At 39.9% G+C, this 24429-nt stretch overlaps 1 protein-coding gene across 1 annotated transcript in view; it reads right to left on the bottom strand.

The window, feature by feature from the left end:
• The window catches only part of HYDIN (HYDIN axonemal central pair apparatus protein), a 6673197-nt gene that overhangs the window by 5730511 nt on the left and 918257 nt on the right, over positions 1-24429 (bottom strand). Inside the window, exon 10 of the mRNA XM_044079523.1 lies at positions 12508-12626. Coding sequence (XP_043935458.1) covers positions 12508-12626 — 119 coding nt within the window. The remainder of the gene's footprint in view (positions 1-12507; positions 12627-24429) is intronic.

Below are 24429 nucleotides of genomic sequence, written 5' to 3'. Positions count from 1 at the left end.
AGGGTTTGAGTCTCACAAGGGGTAATTGGCTAGGCTTAAAATGGCTCGCAAGGGCAGTTAGCTTAGTACTAACCTATGAACCTATGAACCACTGTACATTTCTTAAAATAATTCAGCACTCTCCCATTTTTATCTATACCTGTGAGGCCATTAATATTCCAAAATAATAAGGCTAGTGTAGACATTATGATAAGTTATTATTTCTACTTATTATATACAACAGCTTTTTGAAATCTCTATTACTAGTTTTGGGTTACATGCATCAAATAAGATTTGTCAGGTTGATCTTTTAAACAGTTGTTTCCTGTCTTCTCCATTTGAACATATGTCAAATTTTACAAGAGTTTTTGTTTAAATGAAAACCCTAAAAAAAATAATCCAAAACAACCCCATTACCTGTTAACTTACAAACAAACACACAAAACTATGCACATCTTCAAATAATGAAGTTTACCATTTTGATACGAACAATTGTCCCAAAATGACAGCTTTACATAGACAGACATTACCTAACTTAAAATTAAGGTTATTCATGCCAAGACACATATTATGGCCTGAGCTCCTACTTACACTAATTGCTGTCTGTGAAAAACAGCTTGCATGCTTTCAGAAAACATTAACTATGGCTTTTATTGTCTACCCTGTAGTCAGCTTGTCTCCATGGAAACTTAAAAACAAAATTTACAACTGCTTCAGCAGACTTCTCAACTCACACTGAACATTCATTTGCTAAAGGAAAACTTTTCATTACACTCAGTGTTCTCTAGATACCTTGGATATTAGCTGAAAGGATAGAAAAGCAATGGAGGGAAACACTCAGAGTAGATACCGGCTCTGAGGAAACTGAGGGTCCCGGAGCAAATATAGACACAATCTGGATATCAGAGTCTTACAGCTCTGAACCCAAGGGATGGATCAGAGGAGAAACAGGTACTGTAGGGGAGGGGAGGGCTGTGTCTGGTCTGATTCCTTTGGGCTCGGATCCAGCAAAAGTTTATCTGGGGCTGAAGGCTTTAACAACCTCTGCACAACCCTATCCACATCTTCATCAGACAAGCTCCTGGTAGACCGAGTAGATAGTGTTGGAGACTTGGACTTTGTTAATAGAGGAGAAAGGAGCTTTGATGCTATAGATTCCAGGGAGGGTAAATGGCTCAGGCATTGAAGTTCTGTAGGCTCCGAAGACATTGGAGCTGAGGGTTCAGATGGCTCTGTGACAAGGGTTCTGACGGAGCAGACAGCTGAGGAGTTTTGTTGGCTCGACTCCAAGGTAGATTTCGGAGCCGAAGATGACCACTGTAGAGATTTCCAGGACTTTTTAAGGAGGACTCTGATGAAATTGCCACTGAGAAAGGGGTTTTTAGTAAGCCCTTTAAAAGAAGTTTGTTCTTGCACTCCATAAGCGCTCATTGATTGAAAGAGTGACATATGGAACACAATCCTTGAAGGAGAAGAGGCCCCAAGCAATACACACACAAAGTGTGTGTATCGCTAGGGGGTATCTTCTTTTCACATTTCTCACACTTATTAAATCCAAGCGGTTTCCTTTCCTGCTTTTATGACACTGTGAAGGAAAAAATGGCAAGAACAAAAAAAAATACAGGATCACAGACACACACGCCAGTAGTGGGGAGGGGGGGGTGAAAGATAAGTTTTTTTTTTTTTTTTTTTTTTTTTAAGTTGTCCTCTAACTTACACAGATGATAAAAGAAAGGGAGAAAGATGGAAATTAAAATTTAAAGAGAGATTATACCAAAATAAACTTTCTTATAAATGCTCGAGAGTGGAACCTGTGTCTAACCACAATGCTGGCAAACAAGAACTGAGGCAATAGGGATGGAGTAAGGCATTATTGGGTAAACAGAGGAGCTTGAGAGTTAGATCCAAAGTCTGAAGTATGTGGCCGAGTCAGATCTGAGGATCGGATCTGTAACCATTAAGTGAGGAATAATGAAAAGGACATCAGGTCTAAATGCTATGGTTTCAGTGTACATTAAAATAAATAAAAATAATTGATGAGTTAGAAGAGATCTTAACAAGGAATTTTGACTACATTTTGAAACTTTAGGTGACTAGTAAGGGGGCAGGAGGAGACACCGATAGAGCAAGCTATCACTTTAGAAGAGGTCAACAAAAAAATAGTGAATTTAGAGGACAACTCTTGGAGGGAAAAAAGAAGTTATGTTCTTACCATAATGTTCCATGTGAGTTGCCCATGTTGCCATTCATTCTTAACTGATGGGTTCAGAGCTGATCCTTGACTATGACTCAGCCGTTTTTACAAGCTTGAGGTCTTCAACTAGCTCAAGGCTAATTCCCTATCCCATGAGGCCCTAGTGTGCTTCCTCAGATCTTGTTTGTATACATATTAGAAAAATTATAAAAAATGTATCCCAATATTATGAGAAGAAACCTGAAAAAAGGTCAAGGTCAAGTCCAACTGTTAAGAAGTCTAGATCCCCTAGGAAACCACTGGCTGGGGGTTGGAGGGAGGGATGTAAGAATGAATGGTGAGATGGACAACTAATATGGAATGTTATGGTAAGAGTGTAACTTTTTTATGAGAAGCTGTCCTATCTCACTTTCATTCTTAACTGATGGGACAGCGTCCTTAGCTCCATTAATCTTGAGTGAGTATGTTCTTCAGTACAGTGGACCCAAAGGAAGCCCTGTCCCTGGAGACCATATCTACTTTGTAATGAGTTATGGAGGTATGAGCTGTTGCCCAAGTTGCTGCTGCAGAAATGGTATCTATAGGTACTTTGGCACAAAAATCTGAAGAAGTAGCAATAGCTCTGGTTGAGTGAGCCTTTATTTTACCTGGTAGTTCCTTATTTGCCGAATTATAAGTAAAAGAAATACAGTCTGACAGCCATCTGGACAAAGTGGTCTTTGCTACTGCTATACCTTTTTTAGTTTCTGAAAATGACACAAAAAGTTGATCAGATTTTTTGAATTCTTTCGTTCTATGTAAATAGAAACATAACTGTCTGTAGACATCAAGTTGGTGTAGCATATACTCTGCCTTATTGCCATATTTTGGAAAAAAGACTGGCAATTCTATGGTCTGATTTAGATTTGATTCTGAACAGACTTTATATAAGAAGGTTGGATTTGTTCTCAGGGAACATCTGTCATTGTGAAACAAGAGGTATGGGGGTTTGATTGATAGTGCCTGACACTCATCTAGCTGAAGTAATAGCCACTAAAAGGATAGTTTTCCAAGTTAAGAATTGCAAATTGCATGAAGATGCAGGTTCAAAAGGTGAAAGAATTATCCTGGATAGAATGAAGTTGAGGTTCCATGGTGGAAGTGGAGATTTTATTGGTGGCCTTAAAAGACAAGGGCCTTTAAGAAAAGCTTTACACAACCTATGCAACATAATGTTTGTTCCATTTTCACTTAAATGAAAATTTGATATTGCTTCCTACTGTACCCTTATGGTAGCAGCTGCAGCACCTTCTTCAAAAAACTTTGTTAGAAATTCTAAAATAGTAGAAAGGGGTGCAAAATATGGGTCTATTTTCTTGTCTAAGGCCCAACTAGAAAACCTTTTCCATTTGCTAAGATATAGTTTTCTTGTACAAGTTTTATGAAAAGATATCAAAATGTGTTGTGTGGCAGATGAAAGATTTTCTAACCTGGCTATGTTTGGAACTGGAGCAGCCAAGCTGTCAACTTGAGGGTCTGTAAAAGACGGGTGAGGAACTCCCGAAGAATGGATCAGAAAATCCGGCACTGGGTCCAGGATCCAAGGTTCCTCCTGAAGATGAGTTTGTAGGAAGGTGAACTAGATTTGATGAGGCCAGTAAGGGGCTATTAGAATTAAGGTCCTTCCCAATGTGCTGGCTTTCCGTATGACTTTGGGTATTAATGGGAAGGGAGGAAAGGCATATAGGAGTCCCGGGGGCTAATCGTGTATCAGTGCATCTGTCGGGGACTTCCCCAGAGGGGGGAATGAGGGCAAAGTAGTAGCTGCATTTTGTGTTTGTGGCCGTGGCAAAAAGATCACAGCAAGGCTTCCCCCATTTTCAGAAAATGCTTTCCGCTATTTGCCTACTATTATATTTGACTACTGCCAAACTCTGAGGGCCTCTTGACAAAGGGGGTATGACTTGATTCCTCCTTGTTTGTTTGTTTATGTACCATACCACTGACATATTGTCTGTTTGAATTGCAATTGTTCCTACAGGTAGAGAGTCTTGAAATGCCTCCAACGCTAGGAGCACTGCTCTCATCTCCAGAACATTGATGTACATGAGAACCTCATGTTCTTGCCATGTGCATGGGCTGTTCTTCCCAGATAATGCCCCCCCCCCCATCTGGGAAGCATCTGTGGTCACTGTAGCTAGCGTTGCTGGGGGAACAAAGGGTTTGCCTATCATCACCTGATATGATTGCAGCCACCAAAGTAGATCTTTCTTGCAAGCCTGCGTCAGAATAACTTTGAGAGACATTGGAAGCATTTGCATTGACCATTGTGTGAAAATAAGCCACTGCAGGATCCTCATATGCATGTGCACCAAGGGAATCACTGTGATAGCAGCTGCCATTGTACCTAGTACTTTTAGAACCTCTCTGGCTTGCACTTTTGTTTTGTGTAGAAGATTCAGAACTTGTTTTTGAAGGACCTGAATTCTCGCTTTTGGAAGTTTTATCATCATTTTGACCGTGTTTAATTCTGTTCCTATAAAAATGGTATGTTGAGATGGCAATAAGACAGATTTTTCATAGCTGACTGTAATCCCTAACTGTGCAAATAGTTTTAAGGTTGTGTCAATTGCTTGGATGAGTAGTTGCTTCATGGTGGCAGTTAGGAGCCAGTCATCCAAGTATGGAAACACCCAGAATCCTTGTCGCCTCAGTTGAGCCATGACTACTGCCATGCATTTGCTGAACACTCTGGGGGCTGTAGTGAGGTCAAAGGGCAGAGCACAAAACTGAAAGTGACTGGCTCCCAGCTGAAAGCACAGGTGACTTCTGGATGGCCTGTCCATTTTTATGTGGTAGTACGCATCCTGAAGGTCTATTGAGCACATCCAATTGTCTTTCCCTAGAAAGGAAAGTATTGACTGCAATGTGACCATCCGGAACTTTGTCTTTTTTACTGACTTGTTTAGTCTGCTGAGATCTAATATGAGTCTCCAGTCTCCTGTCTTTTTTGGAACTAAAAAGAATCTTGAGTAACTTCTGGATCCTATTTGGTCTACGGGGACTGACTGGATGACTCTTTTTTTCTAGCAAATTTTGAATTTCTGCAGTTGCTTGATCCCACTGTTTGGGTGGAACATCTGGGAGTCCTCTGTTTTGCAGAGGTGACTGTGTAACCTCTGGATTTGATTCTCTGCACCAATCTGTCTTTTGTAATTTTTAGCCAGGTGACTGGGTACAAAGATAAGTGTCCCCCGACTGCCTCCAGAGTGGGACAGATGGGCCTTCTTTCAGAAGCGCTGAAAAAGCTTCCCAAAAAAAGATTTGTGGTCGCCTTGGTACTGCAGACCCCCTCTGCCATGTGGTTGGCATCTTCTGTTATTACCTCCTCCTCTGCCCCTGAAGGAGGATTCACCACGTGTCAGGAAAGACTTTCTGGAATTTTCCAGAACCACATCTTTCCCCCATTTTGACCCTTGGGATAGGGTCTGGAAGGGGTGGAAAAATGTACTCCCACAGCAGAGAGAGTCCTTCCCTCCTGTTCACACCTGGTTAAAGTCTCTTTTACTTTAGGCTGAAAAAGGATGAGCCATCAAAGGGGGTGTTTGTAAAGGATGACTTAAAGGGTTCCGTAAAGTTACATAGGCACATCCAGGAGTGTCTTCTAAGGGTGATTCCTGAACCCACTGACCTACTCGCTCTATCTGCTGCATAAGAGATTAGCCTCATGGACGAGTTCACCAGGGAGTTAAGGGTGGAGAGCTGAGATGACACTTTCTCTGATGTCCCCTCAGCTACTGAACCCTGGAGAGAATCTCCAAGCTCTTTTATGAGATCTCTGTAACCTAGTAAATTGGGTTAAATAGTTCAGAGACCTGAGAGTAAAGGCCGCTGATGAAAACATGCGGTTTCCATATCTGTCCATCGTGCGAGAATCCTTATTTGGGGGATGAACAGATGAGGATGTTTCTGATAACTCCTTTTTAGTGGCCACCGCAACCACCACAGCATCTACTGGAACACCTTAAAAATGCCTTATCTTCTGGGCTGGTGATAAATTTATTAGGTCTCCTGGGGACGGGCTCCACTGTATCTGGAGACTCCCACGCCTTTCGACAAATCAATTCCATGAGTTCGTCAAAAGGTGGAGAAACCCAGGAGGAGGAGGGTCGAGATCCAAAAGCATTCAGGTACACAGACTCCTTATCAGTAGGGTTAATGGGCTTCCAGCTGCCTCTCTGTTTTAGGATCTCTAGGATGTCTGCAAAAGAGACAGCCTCAGAGGGCAACCTTGAGGACCCTTCTGACTCATCGAGATCCATGTCAGACATAATATACACCTAAGAGGAGTTCAAATGCTTCCTCCTGCAAGTTTTTTTTCGAGGATCCTCCTCAGAAGCATGTTCTGGAGAGGTCTCGGAAGATAAGGGTCTACCCACTGGGGTTTCCTGATGCTCTTGATCTCTATGTGTTCATGGAGTTGGGTTGGCTGAGAAGACACCGGAGCTCTAAGGGACAGAATAGGAGTAACCGAGGACAGGGCTCTCCTTATAGTCTCAAAGGCCTCACCCCCATGGACCAAAGGAGGTTCCAGCTCCAAGGAACCAAGAAACACCCCCAGCACCACAGGAGCAGGCTCCGAGGCAGTAGGAACTGAGCTCACAGGAGCCAAAGCTCTGATAGGAAGATTCGGATCTTTTGATACATCGGCTTCACTCATCCCCCCGGAGCCGACCAGTAAGTATTGGCTCCCAGACTCCTTGTATGGTACCAAGGAAGTCAGAGCAGTTGAAGCCGAAGATCCTGGGGTAGCTCTCGGCTCCGACAATCCTATCACCATTGGTTCTACCTGTTCCAGCTCTGAAACCACGGGTCAGGTTGGAGGAGGAATCAAGATAGAAAGGGAAGATACAGTCAGTTCCGAAGCTCTAAGTGTCGGTTCTGATAAAGGTTTGGCCAATGCCAGTGTCTTCAGTAGTCTCTGAACCACGCGATCCACGTCAAAGTCAAAGAGGGTCCTAGAGGATCTGGATGATGGAGCCGGTGGAGCTGACATTTGTAAAATTGGTAAACGCAAGGTAGGAGATACCAGTTCCAATGCCGGGGACCGGCTCCATACCAATAAAACCAATGGCTCTGAAAGCACTGGAGCCGAGGTTATAGATTTGTCTGGTGCAAATTCTTTTGAAGTTGTCGGAGACATTTTTGGTGTCTTTTTTGCTGGTTCCGCCTCCTCCGAAGTAGAGGATCTCTTGGAGGATTTTGATTGATCAGAAGACGGGGACTTGGCTTTTTCTTTGGAGCTTTGACCTTTTTCCAAGGCTTCAGTGAAACAAGTTTTAATGAGTCCCTTTAAAATCAACTCATTTTTCCTCTCATGAAGGACTCCTGCACTAAAAGAATTACATATAGCGCAAGAGTCCTATAGATGAATGGCACCCAAGCAGTATGCACACTCTATATGTCTATCTGTTAAGGACATTTTTGCCCACACTTGGGGCATTTCTTAAAACCCAAAGGTTTTGATTCTTTTGTCTGTTTAGTTGACATCATAAAGAAATAAGCAATTCTGAAACCTCTCTAATTTAAATCAAGGTTATCAAAAAGGACAAACTATTTAAACACTAATACCAATAGGAGAAAACCACAACAACCTTCAGATCCATACCAACAAAATTTGAAGAACAGTCTAAGTTTTCTATTAACAAGATACACACTAAATTTCTAAGTAGAAGAAGCCCTCTAAATAAAACTGGGCTATCCTCAAAACTACTGTCTATATACTAATTTAACACTAAACACTTAGCTAAATGGTAACACACTCTTTTATGAAAACTACGAAGTGGGATAGGGTAAGGGTAGGCCCAATAGCAGCAGACCTTAAAAGTTTAAAGGGATTCTATCAAAACTAAGATATAAACTAGTATGATAATCCGTACACTATTAAAACACACTATTCTAAGTTTTCTCAGGCAAAAATACAAGAAAAGTATAGAAAAATAGCTGAAAATGTTTGTCACTTAGCCTGAGCCAGCTGAACAACGCTCAATCTGTTTCCACGGCAAATGAGATCTGAGGAAGCACACTAGGGCATCATGGGGTAGGGAATTAGCCTTGAGCTAGCTGAAGACCTTGAGCTTGTAAAAACGGCAGAGTAGGAGATGAGGATCCCGTCTGAACCCATCAGTTAAGAATGAAGGCGAGATAAGACAACTTCACATCAAAAGATATTAATATTCCATCAACAGTGAAAGGACAGGACTGTGTGCAACAGTGGTTTTCAACCTTTTTACACTTGGGGACCAGGGAAAATAGGAGAATTATTTTGAGGACCACTAAGGCAGAAATAAAAAAACATTATTCAGAAGGATTAATTAAAACAATCGCTGTTTGAGCGTTTGATTGCAAACAAAGCAATCTCACCAACTGAGAAAGATATAGATACATAGTGTGACCATAGAAATCGAGTATACTAAGTGAGAAATGCTGATAAATCATTGCCAGGATATGAAGTCTGAAACTTCGGTCCTTTTTATAAAGAACAGACCAAAAATATGGGGCAAAAATATGGCCATTTTGCAAAAATCTGGACAGTTGACAGGTATGCTACTTACCTACCTCTTACATACACACATACATACCTACCTCCCTCCCTCCATCTTACACACACACACACACAAACACACACACACACACACACACACACACACACACACACACACACACACACACTATACCTTTCAGCACAAAATGTCTGGGCAAAGCTAAAAATAATGGTGGGATAAAGCCTCAAAAATAGGGACAGACATTATATATTGCTCTCACAAACATAAAATTGCTAGAATAAAAGGTATTGTGCTATTGGGAATTTTCTGAAGCTTATGAAGTCTGAAACTCAAGTGCCTGTCATTATTTAGTGAATTTTTTTCTCAAGGGTTTGCCACAATAAACTCCACAAAACACAAATTTTAACAGGAACAGACTAAAATTATGAGGCAAAAATCTGGGCAGTTCAGAGACACCTCCCTTCCTCTTTTCAGACAGACACACACGCACACACACACACACACACACACACACACACACACACACACACACACACAAAAAACATACCTCTCAACCTCTTAGCTCATGAAATCTGGACAAAGCATAAATTAACGGGGGGACAAAGGTCCAACAAAAGGGACACATTTTAAATATTGCTGTTACAAACTTAGAAAGTTGCTAAAATAACAGGATTTGTGTTAGGATGCATTTTATGAAGGATATTAAGTCTGAAACTCAAACGTATACCATTATTTAATGAATTCAGTCCTCAGTGATTTGGTAGAAAACCACAAATTATATGATGAACAGAGCAAAAATATGCCCCTACCTACTTCTTATACACACACACCTCTACCTACCTACCTACCTACTTCTTATATAGACACACACCTATCTACCTACCCCTTAAACAAACACACACACAACTACCATTCAATTGTCTGTTCATGGTCCGTATTTCAACATCATCTGGCATTCAAATTCCATGCGCAAAAGATGAAGACATAAACAGCCAGTCACGCAGACACAACAGGTGTATGACCGGAAGCAAAGGGCGTTCTTCTTAAAGAAGAACGCCCTTTAAAAAAAAATGTAATTAAACAATAAATCTCCTGTTTCATGGACTGGCAGGAAATTTCTGCCCAACTGGTGGTTGAAAAATAGTGGTGTAGAACATATAAACTGGTGTACAATATATGAAGGGACTTTGTCAAAGTGGAAAGGCCATTTCTTGGATCAGTTACAAGTTGAAAGGGCCCATAAGGTGTTTTCCTTTGTGGCAACAAACACATCCAAGACAAATAATAAAACTGCAATCCTATTTTCTAAAGGAACAGAACTTTTGAAGGTACGGCCAAAGGGGGAAAATCTTGAAAGTGGGGAATTTCAGTTTTTTTGTGTAAGATGATTTTTCACAAACTATGTAGCAAATAAGAAGCAAGCTCTTGCCAGCTATAATACTGTGCAGACAACTTAACATGAGGTTTAAACTGTTGACACAGTGATCCTTAAGTTGTTTTATCTGACAGGAATTAAATCATTTACAGATCCCATGAATGTACTTGAAGAACTTACAGCACATTCTCCTAACTCTGACCCTGAGATGGTTCCTTGTTCTTCAGCATATGGTTCTCAAACTGTGCTCAGGAAGTTAACACAGAGCTTCCCTCTTCCAGCTAAGCCACTTCCACTAGTGCAGAAAAAAATCATAGACCATGAGTGAGAGACGAAGGGGTTCTCAGAAAAGACCTTGAATGTGATAAATGTGAACAAGAATTTTATCTGGTTTTCATGGGATGCTCTCTTCTAAGTTCAGCTCTCATCACGCCTTCTCTACCACCAGCCTTATCATATGGTCATTGGGAAAGACATCTCAAGAGGCAGAGGAGAATCAGAACTGAAGGCTTCAAAAAGAACCTCCAGGAGAAGGGGATCAGTGGGCCAAGTTCCCAGTCTGCCACATTAATTCTAAAATTCTGCAGAATTTAGCATTGTCTGGAGGGGACTTGAGGGACTCTTCCCTTCGTTGAGGTAAGTGCCCAAGGTGAAAGACTCCATAGGCAAGTCAATGTGCCTCCTTTTGTACATATGTTTGGCATGGTTCCAGAGGGGACTTTTCGGGAAAATAAAAAGACTAATGACAGAGGGTATGCTTAAGACCTTCAGACCTGTGCTATCTATGGGAAGGATAATGATTAGGAAAGACTGTAGACTAAAGTGTGCTCAAGGAAGGAGCCAACATCACTAAAACATCAGAGCTGACACCTGGAACACAGGATTCTGATAATAAGTAGGGTAAAAATTAAGCTGGTGGTGAAGACCTGGCACTGAGAGGTCAGCATAGAGATTTCAATGACTTGAAAGTAGAGTTGAAAAAGTTGGATGCTTTGGAGTTGGCACCAAGGATTAAATCCTGCCAATGCCAAAGTAAGATGGTTCAAGAAAGACAACAGTTCTGAAATGTCTGGTCTGAAACTTGTAATGGAGTGCCAAGGCCAGCTTGATAAACCTTGGATAACAGGGGAATGGAATGACACCTATATCAATTTGAGCCATTACAAAGGCTTTCATCATCCTTACCTAGTCTCTCAACTGTCTAGATTTTCACAGAATGCTCCACATTGACCTAGTAGATCTCAGTGAGGAATTGGGGGGGGGTCTAGAAATCTGCCTCACTGAATAGCAGCTGCTGACCATTCTTCTAGGGGAACAATTGTAGATGACTGGTTCAGTGTGGGCAAGCCCCAGCAAAAGAGAGAGAGAGAAAGAGATGGTTCCAAAGTCATAGAAGCTGACACCACTGGAGAAGGGTCAGCATGAGCATAATGGATAGAAGAGAAGCCCAGGGCTAAGAATCTCTTGAATTTCTTTTTCTTTTTGTCTCTCTCTCTCTCTCTGTCTTTATCCTCATCCTTTTGTTTCGCCTTCTCCAAGGGTAGAGAAGAGGCATGAAGGTGGTCTTCAATAATCAACTTATTTTTTGGGGGGGAGAAAATGAGGTCTGAAGACTTAGCAGATAGCACAAAAGTCTGGAGGTGCTCCATCCCCTGGCACACAACATTAAGGTTGGGGGAATCCTGGGGTGGGATTGTGTGCCTGCAGTATGCATATTTTCCAAAGCCCTTAACCATGGCTGGCAGGGAAAAGAAAGCTACAACAGCAGTAACAATCACGGTAGTAACAAATAGCTAACTGCCAGGAAAGGTGAAGAAAATGGGCAAAGGAAAGCAACTAGGCCTACCATGCCTTGTAGCAAGAGCAGGAAAAATATATTTTATTATTTTTGTTTTAAACAAATTTTCAAGATGGAGGAATAAAAATAACAGACTGTGGACTGTGAAGAAAAAACTCTAAAAAAAAAGTGCATGAGTAGCCAAAAAGTAAAACTAATCTGAGAAGTGATCAAGGCATCTTATTTGCTGAAAAAGAAAATGAGATCTGAAAAAGGAGATCACACATGAGCATTGTGGGAGCAGGGATAAAGCACACATGCATGGGAGAGAGGTCATTATTGCTAAATTGGATCCACCTAAAAGTGAGCATCCCAACAATTGAAGTGGACAGAAGGTGTATATTAAGATCATGTTTTTTTTTTTATTTAGGGACTCTGCTCTGGTTTATATGTTAAGTACTATACAATATGAAGGTAACACCTGCGAGACGAAGACTTAGGTTTGCATGTAGATCATTTGTTGCTCACTGCCTAGATAGTATCTTCTATAAATGCAGGTCTGCTTGATGAAATTAATGAGATAGAAGAGGTAATGTTCATTTTCTTTCAATACTTCAGAATTTCCAAGTACACTTACCTCGTAACTGTGTTTTGCACCAACAAAGATATTCCCCATGTCTAGTACATCATAACTGAAAGTTACTTTGGGTCCAATACCTTCCCCTTTGATACGGAGTGGAAGGCGAGTTTCACGACCTGCAAGAGAGAAAAAAAAATTAAAAATCAAAAGTATTTTAATATCATCACAACACGAAAAGTATGTAATCACTATAATGATAGATCTGTGTTATCTGTTTCCATCCTTTCTTAATGTATGGGTCTCAGATCTGACCTCAGATCTGGGCTCGGTCATCCTCAAAATTTGGATCCAGTGTTCAGCTCCTTCCCCTACACATAATCCCTTGTGCAAGGAACAAGCTACCTTAGATCAAATTTGCCCACTATTAAAAAGGGAGGTGCTGCGGTAGCGTTGTCGCCTCACAGTAAGATGTTGTCCTGTTCGATTCTCAGCTACAGCATCGTCTGTGTGGAGACATGCGTGCATGGGCATCCCTTCGTTGAAGGTTGTGCGTCAAGGCAGGCACCTTGGCACGTAAAACTCTACTGCCAATCATTAGCAGACCGGAGTTCCACTGTGGCGACCCCTAACCGGGAAAAGCCGAAAGATACAACATTAAAGTATCAGTAGATGAATAAATTAGTTAACCTTAGCACCATATGACTAATAAGGAAAATAAAAAACAGAATGACACAACCTTCGGAAGCCAAGGCAAGGTCATCTAGAGCCATCTCAGAATTGAAATATTATAACAATAAATATGGAAGGGAAATCTGTACTGTTGGTTGCATATTAGATCTGGCAAAAAGTTCTACACTGGATAACCTTCCTGACATAACCCTCCCCATTTATCCGGGCTTGGGACCAGAATATAGAAATACACTGGCTTGTGCATAGCCAGTGGTTGGGTTGGTTTGGACATGTGCAGAGGAGTGATGCTGGGTATACTGGAAGAAGGATGCTAAGGATGGAGCTGCCAGGCAAGAGGAAAAGAGGAAGGCCTAAGAGAAGGTTTATGGATGTGGTAAGAGAGGATGTGCAGGTGGTTGGTGTGACACAGCAAGACGCAGGAAGAAATGGAAACAAATGATCCACTATGGTAGCTTCTAACAAGAGCAGCCGAAATAAGTAGTAGTAGGAGTAAATATGGAGGGGGGGGGTGGCGGGAGAAGTTGGGGAAGGATGGAAACAGACAACACAAATCTAGTGTTATGGTGAGTATATAACTTTCATATCTGATGTTGTCTTTTCAGTTTGTTCCTCAGTATATGGGACAGTCTCTCTGCTACTTTTTTTTATTTCGGAGGCCTTTACGGAAGGATATTCTGGAGCACAGACAAACTGAAGGTGGCTCTAAATCTGAATGGCATATCTAATTTATAGTGTGAAATGAAAGTATGTACCTTGGACCAGGTAGCTGCAGCACATGTCATCAACTGAAACATTAGAGAAAATGCCACAGATCTGGTGGAATGAGCTTTTTGAGATGAAGGTATTTTCCCCAGTTTTGTCAAAGAAAAGGAGATGAATAACTGATCAGAATTCCTGAAAGGTTTCATCCTGTGTAAACAAAAATGTAATTGGCGATGGACATCAAGTAAGTGCAACGTGCAATGTATCTTTATCTGAAAAATTTTGAAAGAACACTGGAATATTAATGGATTGATTTATGGAAGATTCCGAAGCCACATTAGGCAGGAAAGTTTGGTAAGTTCTTAAAGATACTCTGTCCTTGTGAAAAATTACGTTAAGACGTTTTGAAGACAGGACTTGCAATTCAGAAATTCTGGCAAAAGTGATTGCCACTAGAAATAAAGTCTTCCATTACGAACATTTTAGATCAGCTTTAGCAGCAGGTTTAAATGCGGGCCCAGTTAATGCCTGCAGTGCAATGGCAATGTTCCATCTAGGGACTGGTTCTCTGAGTGGGGGGCATAGTAAAAAGGTACTTCAGTGGAAAGCCCTGGATAATCAGAGATGCAATGGGTGCATGGTTTTCACCCACATGAAAGGAAGATACAGCATCTAACTATACCTTGTACCTTGACTGTATAATAGCTGGAACCACACTGGAAGATGTGTGCAAGAAAATCCAAAAACTACTGGAAGAGGGTCTGAGAAAGGATCAATATTCTTTTCAATGTTCCAAATCGAAAAACTTCCATTTGTTCTTATAAACCTTCATAGCTGAAGGCTTTTAGGAGAAAGAGAAAATGTGGGCAACTGAAGATGAAAACCTGGACTGCTGAACCATCATTGAAACTGGAGAAACCATGTAGTCAGCTTGAGGGACTGAATGTTTGGGTGAGGTGACCCCAACAGGCGAGTCAGAAGATCTGGGTCTGTGCCCAGCATTCAGGGATCTGCTCAGTCTGTCTGCAAAAATGTTGGATCTCCCCAGGATATGCATTGCTATTAGAAAAAGGTGAGAGGATATCACCCACTCCCAGACTCTCATGGCCTCTCAACACAAGTAGCAGGATAGGGTTCCTCCCTGTTTGTTGATATACCAGACAGCTGCCATGTTGTCCATCTGAGTAGACAATCCACAGGAAGGGAGAGATTCCTAAAAGGCCTTCAATGCTAGGAGGATTGCTCTCATCTCCAGTAGATTGATGTAATGATTGGCCTGTGATTGGGATTATGTGCCTCGGACTGCTCTTCCCAAATAATGCCCCCCCTCCCAAACTGGGAAGTGTCCATGGTAACTGTGGCTTGGGGGAAAGCAGAATAAAAGGACACCTTAAAGAACATGCAGAGATTGTAGCCACAGCCTTAATGTGAGTTCTGCAAATGTTCATTGAATCATTGGGAAAGACATGGGGTGTCATTTAATTGACAACTGAACCACCACAGTCCATTGAAGAATGCATGTATAGAACCTGGCCAGTGGCACTAAAATGATCTAGGCTGGCATACAGCCTAGAAGATTAAGCTTCTGGTGAGATAGAACTTATCTGGCTTGTTGATTAAGGGATGTGATTCTTGATTAAAGGATCTTTGGTACTTGAAGTCTTGTGTCCAAGAGTGCCCAGATGACTTCCAGTGACCAGATTGGTTGATCTGGTTGATTGCAATTCCCAGGTCCAAACACAATGGGAGCAATGAGTCCCTGGCCTGAACTAGTAGATTTCTGGAAGGGGCAGTGATGAGCCAGTCATCCAAATGTGGGAATACCTGGAAACCCTGCAGTCATAGGTGAGCTACCGTTACTGCAGTACACTTGGCAAACACCCGGGGGGCTGGGCTAAGTCAAGGTGGCAGATCTTTTAATTGATAATAACTGGCTCACAGCTGGAAGTGAAGGTACTTCCCGAAGCATCTTTCCACCTTTATGTGGTAGTACATATCCTGAAGACCTATCAAGCGTATCTAGTTACTCTCCCTTATTAGAGGAAGAATGGGTGAACCATGACCACCTGGAATTTTGCTCACTTCACAAACTTGTTTATGTGACTCAGGTCCAAAACTGGGTTTAGGCCCCAGTTTTTCTTTGGCACTAAAAAGAATCTTGACTAAATTCTGCATACTCTCTGGTCTGGAAGGACCTCTTGGATGACCTGATGTCTTAGAAGCTTCCATATTTCTGAAGCGGCTTCTTCTATCTGTGGGGTGGTACATTAGGAATTCTTTTGAGGCATGGTGTAAGGGTACAAAAAGGGATGAAATAACTTCAGGTTATGACCCTCTGCACCAATTTGTCTTCAGTGATGGATGTCCAGGTTGCTGGATGCAAGGATAAATGCCTCCCTACGTAAGGGGTAATTTGCATATATCCCATGGGCATCCATTACAGGAGGTTTAAGTTATCACACAGTGAAAACTCTAGCTTGGCTAGGTTTTTCTTGCACTTATTAATGAATGGTTTGTTTTTGTGACCTTTTTACCAGTCTGTTTTTAGGTATGATTTTTTTATATCTATATTTAAGGAAAGATAAACGGAGAGGAAACAGTAGTGTAGGAGGTGAAAAAAAAACAGATAAGGTACTTATCTAGTGGGGAAAAGCAGTGTATCAATCCAGCTATTGAGCACCACAGTAATGTCAAGTGCTGAGCATTACAAACAAGATCTGAGGTAGCTAGTTCCTTGCACAAGGGCTTGTGGGTTGGGGAGGAGCCTGAGCACGGGATCCAAAGCTTAAGGATGGCCACGTCTGGATCAGAGAGACATACATTCAGGAATGTAGGGGACAAAAACATCAGATCTATAGTTTCGTAAACTTTTGAATAAAGAGATAAGTGATGCAAACTCCCAACACAAAAAACAAATATTTTTTTTCTGTTCTGAAAGTTGACAAATTGCTCATACAGTGCAGCTGGAACACTTAAATATGCATCTCAGAAATAATGTAGAAAAACGTAAAATTGAAGAAAGCAATTTTCCCTGCATTCTGAACAGTTTAAAGGCCTACAATGGAAGAGAAGCAAGAGCACACTTAATGGTTAGATAACATATACAATTTCAATAAATATATGTTAATCACATGGTATCCACGGTGGTGGTGCTGCGGTAGCGTTGTCGCCTCACAGTCAGATGCTGTCCGGTTCGATTCTCAGCTAGAGTGTCTTCTGCATGGAGACATACGTGAATGGGCGTACCATCGTTGAAGGTTGTGCGTCAGGGCTGGTAACTCGGCATGTAAAAATCAACTACCAATCATTAGTGGACCGGAGTTCCGCTGTGGCGACCCCTAACCGGGAAAAGCCAACACATCATCATATGTTAATCACATGACATTTAGTGAAAACCAAAACACTGATGAGAACAATTTACTAGTGAAAACTGCTAGTTATGAGATTACTTTGATAAAACTAAAAGCATGCATATAACACTTAAAACTTTCATGATTTTTTTCAACTGCCCACATTTTTGTTTCATTATTACTCTTATGAACAGAAACAGAATTGTTTATGTCAGGGTTATAAGGTAATTTAGCATAAAAAATCAGTGCCTCCTATTGAAAAACAAAATAAGTTTGTTTTGCATCTGACAAAATTATTGTGATTATAATAAGGGACATTTTTCCTCAAAAGACTACGTGAACTATGGGGGTAAGGATACTGGGAATTACTATGAATGTCTGATAGCACAGCAGGGTGGAACATGGATCAAACTGTCAAAACTGAGGCAGCACTTGCACAACACAGACAGCCTAAAGTTACTGTCCATGCATGAATAAATTACCTGGAATCACAGCAAAACAGGATAAGGCTTAAGAACCAGGCAGTAAGCGGGTGGTAGATGCTGTATTAATAGAGGTGTTGACAGTCTACAGCATAGATAAAGATAAATATTTCATATTATAGGATTAAACACAGACTAAACAACTGGTTCAAAGCTTAAGGCTCTGATTTCACTTCAGAATGCTGATGGAATGTAAGCCTATACTGGCATTTTGGTTTGCATATATTGTTGGTGTGTTTCATACCTACCTCTCTATAATGATTTTATATTATGGTTCCACACTTCTGCCATCTGGCTACAAGATGAACAGACTGTGGGGATTATTGCAATGGTAATCTTTTTGGCTGTATCAGTAGATGCTCCCTGAAATGCAGACATAAATTAATCCGTACTCTAGCAACACGAGAAAGTACAGTTGTATAGGTTGCACTTAACCAGATGTTCAAATTCCACACTTCTGCAGTAGCCTTTGGCTGTCTGGGTTGCATCCTATCCAGGATACACAACAACCTGCCAGTCTTCAAAAAGCTTTGGCTCCTTCCCTCATCTATACTCTGACTGCTGATCGGCTAGCCCGCTGGAGGGAAACAAGCAATCAGAGTGTAGACTACTTCAGTACTTTCTTCTGCTTCTTCTAAGAAAACAACAGAGAGAGAGAGAGAGAGAGAGAGAGAGAGAGAGAGAGAACTTATTTGCCCTGAAACCCCCAAAAGATATAAACATATAACTTTTTAATCCAACAACTAAATACAGTAGAAGGGGTGGAGGGTGGGTGCAGTTACTGCAGCACTGAGTAATTTGAACATCTATTTTTATGGTAAGTGAATCTTACAAAAATTGTACTATGTTCACCATTCTCACTGCTGTAGTAGCCTTTGCTGTTTGGGTTGTATTACCAAAGTTTATCCAACCTGGGAAGAGGATGAATAAAGGCCCAAGAGCCCCTTTGGATTGATCCTAAGAATGCCAGTCTTGGACCTGGAAAAGTAATCCAGCATGTAATTCTTTGTAAAAGTATGTACAGAGAACCATGTAGTTACCTCTAGAATGCTTCTAGAATCCACCCCTTTCCAATAGACCATCACAAAACTAGACTAGAATGTGCCTAAATCCTGCCTGGAAATGTTTTGCCAAGGTGGGGAGAACAAGAAAAGATATAGAAACAAAACCAACTTAAAATGTCTGAAATTACACAGGTTGTCCTTTTCTAGTCATATATTAGGAATTCCATAGTGGTACAGCATTCCTAAAGATAGAGAACTCATAAGATAATACTGCAGTTCCAAAGGCATGAGTAGAATATGGAATCTATTCTCTTTCTCTCTCTGTCATTCCAATTCTGAAAGGAATGAGGGAGCTAGATGGCTAACTTCAAGATGCACTCAAACTAATAAGGGCATATATGGGGGATTTTTTCTACAAGTAACCCTAAATGTATAGAAAAGCAAAATGATTAATCCACCATGACTAGTTGCAACCCAGATACTCTCAAATGTCACAGCAATAAAACAGTCTTCCAAATAAAGATGAACCACGAAAAGCCAAAATAGCTGCCTACATACAGACAGAAATTACTCCCCCAGAAAAAAATAACAGGTGACCTTACATTGCAACAAAAAACTCACAATGACAATGACCCACAGGCAGACATGATGAAATGCTGATAAATACTGCCATGGTAAAGGACTAAACAGGCCAAAGGATAGTAGCGTACACAAGTGTTTGAGAACCGGAGGTAATAATCCCAGATAGGTGATAGGTGAAACACCAACCAGAAAATCTCCAGTAGTTAACTTTCTAGCTGCGGGATTTCTTGCCTCCTTTAGTACCTGCAGCACATATTCATGAATAAGGTGACTGAAAGGTATCAGGACTGAATCATCCAGTCATTTAGATGAAGTTGTTGGAGACTGATACTCATCAAACTCCCCTTTGTCTTGTGTGAGTATATCCAGTCTGGAAGGAAAACTTCTAATAATTACCCCTGGCCAATTCCTTAAAAAGAGATAACTATAATGTTGACAGGGCTACAAGGAAGTTACCATAATATTTTTGCAGAGCCCTTCTGAATCTTCAGAATGGCCCTGTATATGAGGGGAAAGGGTGAAAATACATACAGAAAACATTCTCCACCAAGGGAATGAAATGTATCTGTTTTTCAGGCCTCCTGCAAGGAGTCCTGGTATGGAACACCCATAGATATGCTTTACTAAAAAGGATACAAAGCCTAGACATATTCTACATGGACCAACTCAAAGCCCCGTCACTATACTCAGTATCCTACAAACTGCTAAGATGTGACATGTGTCTGGCATACAAGGAATCCTCCAACCCATTACAGATGGATTTATTGCACATCAGCAAGTCAAATGGCATTCAAAATACTCGGTCTAGGTATCTAAACCTCTTCTTCAAATTCAATAGAAAGGTTTGGAGAGACAGGGATATTTCACAGAAGATACCACTGCTATGGAACAGACTCCCCATCCACATAAAACAAAGTTCATCACTATCCAGTTTCAAGTGCAACTTAGAGCTGTGGATGGGAAAACAGAAAATTTACCCCAGGACTGCTACCTGTACTACTAAAGGACAGATGCTGCTCCTAAATGCTTTATCCCAAAATTATCTATGCTATGATCCCAATTATTCTCATTAGGGTTAATATGTATATATATCATCAACCACAGGATTAGGTAAAGCCAATCTATAACCAAATGGAATAGGTTATTTCAAGCACAAACTTGGCTAGGCTTAAAATGGCCAGCAAGGGCAGCTAGCCTAGTACTTAACTATGAATCTATACAAATTAACATTTTCTTGTGCTAGGAATGCCCTTTGAAGAGACACATCTAGAAGGCAGTCTAAAAACAGAATCCTGTGCAATGAAGTCAAGGAGGACTAGACATTTATCTGGAAGTCAGATTTGTAAGGAGTGAAGATGCCCATGTTAAGGATTCCTGACATCTGGCAAAAGACTCTGTGATGATCAATAAGTTATCTAAGTAAGGAAAAATGTCAATGTCTTGCAGTCTTGCAGCTAGACATTTTGTTGAACACCCTAGGAGCTGCAGCTAAATTAAAAGGTAATGCAGGAAATTGATAATGTGACCCAGAAACAGAATCTGAGAAATTTTCTGAAGCCTGTAGCTATGAGAATGTGATAAGTATTTTTCAGGTCTAATGTTATGAAAATCTGAGACAAGGAATGACTGGTATCAGACTCTGAAGGGTCAGCATTTTGAATTTTGATACTTTCACAAACTGACTGAGGAAGAATGGCACTCTTGAAAACTAGTTCTTAGAAACCAGAGGCATTTTGGAGTATACGCCTTCCTCTCCTTGGTCTAAAGGCACTAGTAGCATGACTGACTCCTAGGGTAGGCATGTAATGAAGAACTTAAGGAAAAATTCTGTTTGATAAAGAGGGTAGGAAGGAAGATATGTGTATCCAATACCCACTGTAACCCTTCTGAACTAGTATTAGTACTCGCGAGTTTGATTTAATCTATTGCCAAAGAGAGATTTTGAAAACTAGTGTATAGGACAGACTTAGATCTCAAAGACACAGACAAAGATCTCAAAAATACTTGGTGACCATGTTGCTGTTTTCAGGGAGTTTGGTTTGAGCCCAGTGCAATCCAAACACATAAGTACTTTTGATAATTTCTGCACTTAGTTTGACTGTGCTACTCCTATATTTTTACACATGTGGTTACATTTTGTTACACTTTATCACTGTAAAGTACCACTGTACTTCACTGACCTCATTGCTGCCTCCTCCACTGCTCTACAATTTGTATTACAATATTTTCTAATTTAGTCAGTTGTTTGAAGCTTAATTACTTACCTTTTGTCTTTTTCTTTTTTTTTTTCAGAAATCTGTTTTATTTATTTCAGAGATAATTTACCAACAAATTTACAACAGTCCAATGTACAAAGTGGGTACATACAAACAAAGAATACAAACCATATTTGGCATAAGACCATATAGATAATTTACCAGCAAGGTTACAATAAACAAGGAAATGGCATATAAGCAACAGTACTGTTGATAGCTTTGCATAAAAAAAAAACTAGTAGTATGACTTGATATAAAGATTTTTGACCTTTAGTTAACCCACAATTATATACAATATTTACAACTGCTACGATAAGAAATCTCATAGAGCAGGGTGTTTACTGTTTCGTTTGTTCTATACAGTTAGTACGAAACTGTGGAATTTACCCTGCTTATTATATTATAATGTATTCAGAGGACAGACAGTAGTGGTTATTATAAGCTAATGTCTGTGTTATCTACAAAGTGCATTATTCCTTAAGAATGTGGTCAATGAGAAAACCCTAAAAGCCTAAAACTTCTGGTAGTAGAATGCTTTTTTTCACTATTTCTTATTTTATGGGAGGTGATGTATTTGAGTGCCATATTTCTGTATCACTCCCATGCTAATCTGGATCTATCTAACCAGTTTTTAGTGATACAAAGTTTCATTAACATGAAAAGAGTGATAAGAATGTACAATTTCTCCTTGGGTATTCTGTCTGTGGTAATGTGAAGGATTGCAAACTCCCATGAAATAGTAGTTTTCCCATATCCCATATTTTCTAGCCTGACTCTTAATGAACCCCATAGATTTTGAGCAAATTTGCAATACCAAAGTATGTGAAGTAGGTCTGCATGTGTCTTCGGGCAGAAAGGGGAAGAGTTTGAATTAAATTTGTTCAGTCTAACTGTTGTGAAATAAGTGTTATTACTGATCATTAATTGTGAATATAGTAGATTTCTAAAAGGAGATAATTTAACAGTATTTTCTATAGCATGTAAAGCTTGTTCCATGGTAATTTTATCGTTTATTCCATTCCAATATTTAGACAATAGGGTACAGGCTTGATATTTTATTATTGTAATTAATTTGTACACAGTAGAAAGCATTTACTTTTTATACAACAGACATCTGTTTGTACATCTTTGGGTATGTTTTTGAAAGATGCAATGAGTTCCATGATTTGTCTAATGATAATGATGTATTTCTTACTTAAGTTGAAGTTTTCCCTGATTTCGTCTGTGGTTTTATTTTTAAGTTTGTAAAAGTCCCAAATGATGAAGTTTTTGATTATGGATATTGGGCTAGATTTAACATCTTAGTCCCTCTTGTTAAGTTAGGGTTTAAATTAATTGGTTGTAATAGCTTTAGAGTATGTGAAAAGCTTAGAAATTCAAAAAGTTCTTGGAACATGAGAATTTTATTATTAAGTAAGTTATGTACTTTAATTTTTTTAAGACGGAAATGTCTATGAAGGGGAGGGCTTTGGGGTTAAGTCTGTATTCTTTAATGTGATCGTGCCATAATTTAACCTACAGTGGGAACTAATCATTGCTCTGTGGGTTATATTCAGCAATCTGGATAATTCTGTTGGAACACATTATTTTATAGTACAGATCAAAATCCAGTAACCCCATGCCTCCTTTATCGGTTGGTAGTATTACTTTTGTATAATTAATTCTGGTTGTTTTCGTATACCAAATACATTTGGCTAGGTCCATATTTACTTTTTTGAAAAATGATTTACAAATTGTAATATTAGTGGTATTGAGCCAGTATATAAGTTTCGGAAGAATATTCATTTTAACTATTTCAATTTTAGATAATAATGGGAAAAAAGAAGTTATGTACTCACCATACTGTTCCATGTTTGTTGTCCTTGATCTCACCTTCCTTCTTGCTGGTTGACTCGGCCACATTCTAAAGCTCGAGACCTTTCACTGGCTCAAGGCTAGACCCTATCCCAACATGCCTAGCAAGAGTTACCCAGATATCATTTGTGGTAACCCATAACACTAGACTACAATTTGCAAATATAGATAGACATGTATATAATTTATACATATATATATATATATATATATATATATATATATATGTGTGCGTGTGCGTATATATATATATATATATATATATATATATATATATATATATCTATATATATATATATATATATATATCTATATATCTATATCTATATATATATATATATATATCTATATATCTATATCTATATCTATATATATATATATATATATATATATATATATATATATATATATACACACATACATATCCCACCAAGATCGTAGTAAAAGGACTCTAAGTCTATCCAACTGATAAGGCAGGAAGGGAATCACAGCCTATGTAGCCAAATGATGGATAATTCCTCTCGATCTTCCAGGAAGGGGGAAGGAGGGTGAGATGCAAGAAGGAAGGCGAGATCAAGGACAACAAACATGGAACGTTATGGTGAGTACATAACTTCTTTATGTTATGTTGTCCATATCTCACCTTCCTTCTTGCTGGCTGGGACCGCGTCTCCAGCACCTTCTTCTTGGGTGGCTCAATGGAATAGACTCTACAGGACCTTGGAACCAAAGGATGCCCTGTTCTAGGAGGCCACATCTACTTTGTAATGAGTGATGAAGGTACGGGGATTAACCCATGTAGCTGACACACAAATTGAGTCTAATGGTCATCTGGCCTGAAAGGCAGCAGAGGTAGAAAAGCCCTAGTTGAGTGTCCTCAAATCTTTTCTTGGCAGCTGCTTGTTCTGTGAATTATAGACATAAGTGATGGTGTCTGAAAGCCATTTTGATAAAGTAACTTTTGAAAATGAAGTTCCCTTTCTGTTTTCTGCAAACGATACAAACATTTGGTCAGATTTTCTGAATTCTTTTGTCCTGTGCAAGTAAAAATTTAACTGTC

This window comes from Protopterus annectens, chromosome 8.part0 (assembly GCF_019279795.1).
Source record: "Protopterus annectens isolate FY-2018-M chromosome 8.part0, PAN1.0, whole genome shotgun sequence".
Classification (NCBI taxonomy): domain Eukaryota; kingdom Metazoa; phylum Chordata; order Ceratodontiformes; family Protopteridae; genus Protopterus; species Protopterus annectens.
The sequence above is the reverse complement of the archived record's forward strand: the minus strand, read 5'-3'. Positions and strand labels throughout refer to the sequence as shown.